General features: G+C 51.2%; 1 protein-coding gene across 1 annotated transcript in view; it reads right to left on the reverse strand.

Moving 5' to 3' along the window:
- The window catches only part of BRAP (BRCA1 associated protein), a 54,036-nt gene extending 48,504 nt beyond the window's left edge, over positions 1-5,532 (reverse strand). The window contains exons 1-2 of the mRNA XM_060249817.1: positions 5,347-5,532; positions 785-946 (exon numbers count right to left, since the gene is read on the reverse strand). Of these exons, the coding sequence (XP_060105800.1) occupies positions 785-946; positions 5,347-5,428 (244 nt within the window). The 5' untranslated portion in view covers positions 5,429-5,532. The remainder of the gene's footprint in view (positions 1-784; positions 947-5,346) is intronic.
- Between the last annotated feature and the right edge of the window lie 468 nt (positions 5,533-6,000).

Genomic DNA, 6,000 nt, shown 5'->3' on the forward strand with positions numbered 1-6,000 from the left:
GCTGGAGGGGGCTCTCACAGCAGCTGCCCTTTCAAGGACAACCTCTGCCAGGGCTAAGGCTGACCCAAGGCCATACCAGCAGGTGCAAGTGGAGGAGTGGGGAATCAAACCCGGTTCTCCCAGATAAGAGAGCTCTGGCTGACCCAAGGCCATTCCAGCAGCTGCAAGTGGAGACGTGGGGAATCAAACCCGGTTCTTCCAGATTAGAGAGCTATGGCTGACTCAAGACCATTGCAGCAGCTGCAAGTGGAGGAGTGGGAAATGAAACACGGTTCTCCCAGATAAGAGAGCTATGGCTGACCCAAGGCCATTCCAGCAGGTGCAAGTGGAGGAGTGGGGAATCAAACCCGGTTCTCCCAGATAAGAGTCCGCACACTTAACCACTACACCAAACTGGCTCTCCAGTCAGTCCACTAAGGTTTGCAACAAGAGCACAAACTACAGTACCCATCTGCCTCCCCAAGAACAACGATCTGTGCCGTTAGGGTGCAGCCATGACTTAATGGGAAAGAGACGAAGAGACCCAGTCTCTGCCAGAGAACAGAAGCGTCCTTGCTCGATCCCCTAGAGACAATTCTTACTTGGCAGGCGGCCAGGTAACTGGCTTTTCACAAAGCAGTTTTCAGAGCGGTCCAACTGCTGTATGGAGGCAGTCTGCACCACAGAGATAACCGAAGCCTTTGGCTTAACTGATCTCCCCCCACTCCACCCCACCCCACCCCCAGAAGAGCATTTCTTGCATATGTGCTGGGTACAAAAATCCAGAGTGGCAGTTTGCAAGTACCTGAGTTGGGTTCTAAAGTCTCAATGATCATATCTGTCATCTCTCTGCGGCCGATGTGCTGGTGAATGATGGCTGCTTTCTCCACCGGCGCCTTCCCTTCCAAGCAGGCCGCGGCTGCAGCTAGTGCCGTCTTCTGGAGTTCCTCATTAGACATGTCAGAGGCTAAGCAGAAAGAGTGATTCATTTCATTCTAACAACTGCCTGCTAGCCGGAACAGAACAAAACAACCACAGCCAAACATGACCCAAGAAACCTGCATAACAGCAGCGCCCAGCTATTAAACCATGAAGCCCTATTAAGATTTCCTTCCTGTCTGTCAAGTCCCTCATTCCTTGAGCTACAATGCACCCATGGCCTAACTTAGCCTATCAAAGGTGTGTATTATTTATCAGATGGCAAGCATGTCGGGAAACAGCATTACACAAACAGCCGTTGCAATGCAGCTATCTGGGATCTTCCAACTGGGATAATTTGAAGGCACTGAAGGGCTCTTCTTTCCTTGACAGGATCTCTCCGTGACATACCTCCCTCCTCTCTCATACCTCCTCTGGGGAGGGACGGTGGCTCAGTGGTAGAGCATCTGCTTGGGAAGCAGAAGGTCCCAGGTTCAATCCCCAGCATCTCCAAAAAAGGGTCCAGGCAAATAGGTGTGAAAAACCTCAGCTTGAGACCCTGGAGAGCCGCTGCCAGTCTGAGAAGACAATACTGATTTTGATGGACCAAAGATCTGATTCAGTAGAAGGCAGCTTCATATGTTCATATGTTCTCTCCCACCATCCATATCTGGGGCAAGAAAGAACTAGGACTGCTTAAATGGAGAAGACCACAGCACTGTGGTTAAATGGAACTGCCATCTCCAGAGGCACCAAGTTACTGACTACCAGCTGTGTGTGTGGGTGTGTGGGGGAGACTGGTATCTTCTCCTTGTTTGTGGACTTGCTTAGGTGTTGGGTTGGCAGCTGCCAGGACAAGTATGCCAGCTCAGATGAATCAGTGCCCTGATCCTGCCTATGTTTTGGAGTAGTATCCCCCCCCCCCCCAGTTGGATGATACTTGTTACAAAAAAAAAAGTCCTGGTTAAAGGATGTTCTGGAAATTTGAGCCCACATTAGTGATCGTTTAGTTTATTTACAGTCCTCCTTTCTCACTAAGGCTGAAGGAAGATTATGTGATGCAAGTCAATGCAATCAGTGGGATGTGACCTATAATGAGTAATTTAAGTGGGCAGAAGCCACATGAGTACAGGGGCAGGGCAGTTAAAAAAAATCCCAGGGTTTGTTTCTTTTAACCATAATTATCTTAATAGACTATACCAACTTCCCCTTCTTGTACCTCTTTCTGCACAGAACCTGAACACCAGAACCTTTGCAACTGCTCTCTCAACCCACCCCCCCAGTATCTTTAACAGCTAGAGGAGAGATCAACTCTCACGTACGCACAAGCAGCAGAATTAAAAAAATCATTCAAAACCATTCAAATGTCATCGCATATATATTTTTTAAAAGGGAAACTTAAAAATGAATAAGAAAAGAGGCTCTGCCTCAGGAGAGAGGTCAGTCTGTTAGGTCAAGAAGTCTAAAAGCACCAGTTATTACAAACTTTTTTATTTTGGTAGAACAAATTTTTCAAGCAGATACATTTTTCAAGTGGACAAATATTTATGTCAGTATGTTGCAGAAAAGCAATTACCATCTTCAAGACAAGCTTACAACTAAGATTTCCAGGCTTATTAAAGGTAAGGCTTGAGACTAAGGTACTTGTCCACCTCATACACCCATCTCAGTAAAGTGCAGTATGTACACCGACTACTCAAGTGAAAGAGAATCATTCCTCTTCCAGTTTACCCAGTATTCTGGGCTCCCTGGAAGAGATGATTACTTGCTAGAAGCTACAAGGAAAGGAAAGGTCGCCTGTGTAAGCACCAGTCGTTTCTGACTCTGGGGTGAAGTTGCTTTCACAAAGTTTTCACGGGAGACTTTTTACAGGGGTGGTTTGCCATTGCCTTCCCCAGTCATCTACACTTTCCCCTCCAGCAAGCTGGGGACTCATTTGACTGACCCCAGAAGCATGGAAGGCTGAGTCAACCTTGGGCTGGCTACCTGAACCAGCTTTCGCTGGGATAGAACTCAGGTCGTGAGCAGAGAATTCAGACCACAGTACTGCTGCTTTTAAAGCAAGCAGCTATCGACAAACCTGTTGTCAAAAGCAGTTTACCAGTTTCCAATACTTTACAAAGTTTTTTATTTTTGCATACCCAGGAAGTTTCCCCAACTTACATGGCCACCCAAACCACACCAGTGCACGGCTGAGTTTTGCTGCTTTCACAATGAACACAAATAAATCCCCTTCACTACTAAAATAAAACAGTAACAGAAGACACTGGGGGCACCTTTTAACACATTCAATTGCCAGATATAAGCCTCTATATACAGTTCTATATACGTCTTATATAAAAGATATAAAATATATAACTTTATTAGCATTCAGACCATAGCCCTTCTGTTATTTTGGTCACAGCAGGCTAGCATGGCTATCCCTCTAGAAGAAGCAATAGGGGAGAGACTTCCTCTGAAACAGCCTCTGGTTGATCACTTCAGACAGGCCTCGTCTCCTCTAAGGATAAGGCTGCCAATCTTCAGGGGGGACCCGGAGAACTTCCAGAATCACAACAGATTCCCAGACAACAGAGACCAGTTCTTTTGAAGAATATGGCTGCTGTGGAAGGTGGGCTCCTCTAGGGCAGGTCCCTCCATTCCTCAACCCCTGTAGTCCCCCAGGGCCCACTCCCTCAAAACTGCAGGAATTCAAGTTGGCCACCCTGTTTGTGGATCGTTCTCGCCCAAGGGTCTTGGGCTGAATCCAAGGCCTGGCTTTGTAGAACAACAGGTGGTGAAGCTCATCCAGGGATTGTTATGCAGCTTCACCTTGTCAATGGACAAGGTAGGTGGGGAGGAGGAGGGGGAACCCTCAGAAAGGTTCAGGAGCTGTGCTTCTGTGAGCTCCTGCTGTATCTGAGGCCTGGTTTAGTAGAAAAACAGGTGGTGGAGCTCATCCATGGATTGTTATGCAGCTGCACCTGCTATTCAATGGACAAGGTAGGTGGGGAGGAGGAGGAGGGGGGGAACCCTCAGAAAGGTTCAGGAGCTGTGCTCCTGTGAGCTCCTGCTGAATCCGAGGCCTGGTTTTGTAGAAAAACGGATGGTGGAGCTCATCCAGGGATTGTTATGCAGCTGCACCTGCTATTCAATGGACAAGGTAGGTGGGGAGGAGGAGGGGGAACCCTCAGAAAGGTTCAGGAGCTGTGCTTCTGTGAGCTCCTGCTGTATCTGAGGCCTGGTTTAGTAGAAAAACAGGTGGTGGAGCTCATCTATGGATTGTTATGCAGCTGCACCTGCTATCCAATGGACAAGGTAGGTGGGGAGGAGGAGGAGGGGGGGAACCCTCAGAAAGGTTCAGGAGCTGTGCTCCTGTGAGCTCCTGCTGAATTCAAAGCCTGATCATCATCATCATTACCAGGGGTCTTTTTGTAACAAAATAGGTGTTGGCGCTCATCCAGGGATTGTTAGGCAGCTGCACCTGCTATTCAATGAAGGAGGAGGGGGGACCCTCAGAAAGGTTCAGGGGCTGCACTCCTGTGAGCTCCTGCTGAATCCGAGGCCTTATCATCATCATCAGGGGTCGTTTGTAGAAAAACAGGTGGTGGAGCTCATCCAGGGATCGTTATGCAGCTGCAGCTGCTATTCAATGGACAAGGTAGAAGGGGAGGAGGAGGGGGAACCCTCAGAGAGGTTCAGGAGCTGTGTTCCTGTAAGCTCCTACTGAAGTCAAGGCCTGGCTTTGTAGAAAAACAGGTGGTGGAGCTCATCCAGGGATGGTTATGCAGCTGTTCCTCCTATTCAATGGACAAGGTGGGGAGGAGGAGGGAGAACCCTCAGAAAGGTTCAGGAGCTGTGCTCCTGTGAGCTCCTGCTGAATCCGAGGCCTGGTTTGTAGAAAAACAGGTGGTGGAGCTCATCCAGGGATCGTTATGCAGCTGCAGCTGCTATTCAATGGACAAGGTAGAAGGGGAGGAGGAGGGAGAACCCTCAGAAAGGTTCAGGAGCTGTGCTCCTGTAAGCTTCTACTGAAGTCAAGGCCTGGCTTTGTAGAAAAACAGGGGGTGGAGCTCATCCAGGGATGGTTATGCAGCTGTTCCTCCTATTCAATGGACAAGGTGGGGAGGAGGAGGGAGAACCCTCAGAAAGGTTCAGGAGCTGTGCTCCTGTGAGCTCCTGCTGAATCCGAGGCCTGGTTTGTAGAAAAACAGGTGGTGGAGCTCATCCAGGGATCGTTATGCAGCTGCAGCTGCTATTCAATGGACAAGGTAGAAGGGGAGGAGGAGGAGGGGGAACCCTCAGAGAGGTTCAGGGGCTGCGCTCTTTGAGCTCCTGCTGCATCCGAGGCCCGGTCTCGCCCCTCACCGCGCCGTCCCGCAGCAGGGAGTTCCACGGGCTCCACCCCCCGGGGCGCAGGAGTGAGGCCTGAAGCCGCAATGTCACCGCCCGCCTCCCCCGCCCGCTCACCGGCCGCGCTGTAAGGGAAGCCGCCCGGCACGGGCGAAGTCTCGGCCAGCTCCAAGCGAAGCACCACCAGGGACACACTCATAGGGCCCGCCCGTGGAGGGGCTGCCGGGCCTGCGGGGCCCGAGCGAGCGAGAGGGAAAGGAGGAAGGCGAACCAGCCCCGACGCCGCCGCCTCAGATTGTGAGCCACTTCCGCCTCCCGCTCCTCTGACCCCTGACCCCGCCGCGGCTGTCAAGCACGCCTGCGCAGAGCGGTCACGCGGCAGGCAGGTCAGTGCGGGCTCTTCCCTGCAGAGTGGCGTGACGCGGCGATCTCGCGAGAACCGCCAAGGAGGGCTCGGCGTGGTGTCGCCTCGGGTCAGAGGTCACGGAGGGTCTGTTGCTTGGCAGCGGAGTGTTTTCCTAAGGAGGGAGGGGAAGGGATGCTCAGGTTGCCAACTTCTGCTTGGCAAATTCCTGGAGATCCGTGGGGTCTGGAGGAGCGAGAAAGCTCAGCCAGGATGCAGTTCCACAGAGTTTCCCCCTGAGCTGCTGGTTCCTCCAGGGGAACTGAACTCTGTTGTCTGGAGATTGATTGTCATTCTGGGAGGGATCTCCAGGCCTCACCTGGACGTTGGCAACCCTTGGGAGAAAATGTATTGGGAGGGGAAACACT

The sequence above is a fragment of the Heteronotia binoei genome, chromosome 11, assembly GCF_032191835.1.
Source record: "Heteronotia binoei isolate CCM8104 ecotype False Entrance Well chromosome 11, APGP_CSIRO_Hbin_v1, whole genome shotgun sequence".
In the NCBI taxonomy this organism is placed as follows: domain Eukaryota; kingdom Metazoa; phylum Chordata; class Lepidosauria; order Squamata; family Gekkonidae; genus Heteronotia; species Heteronotia binoei.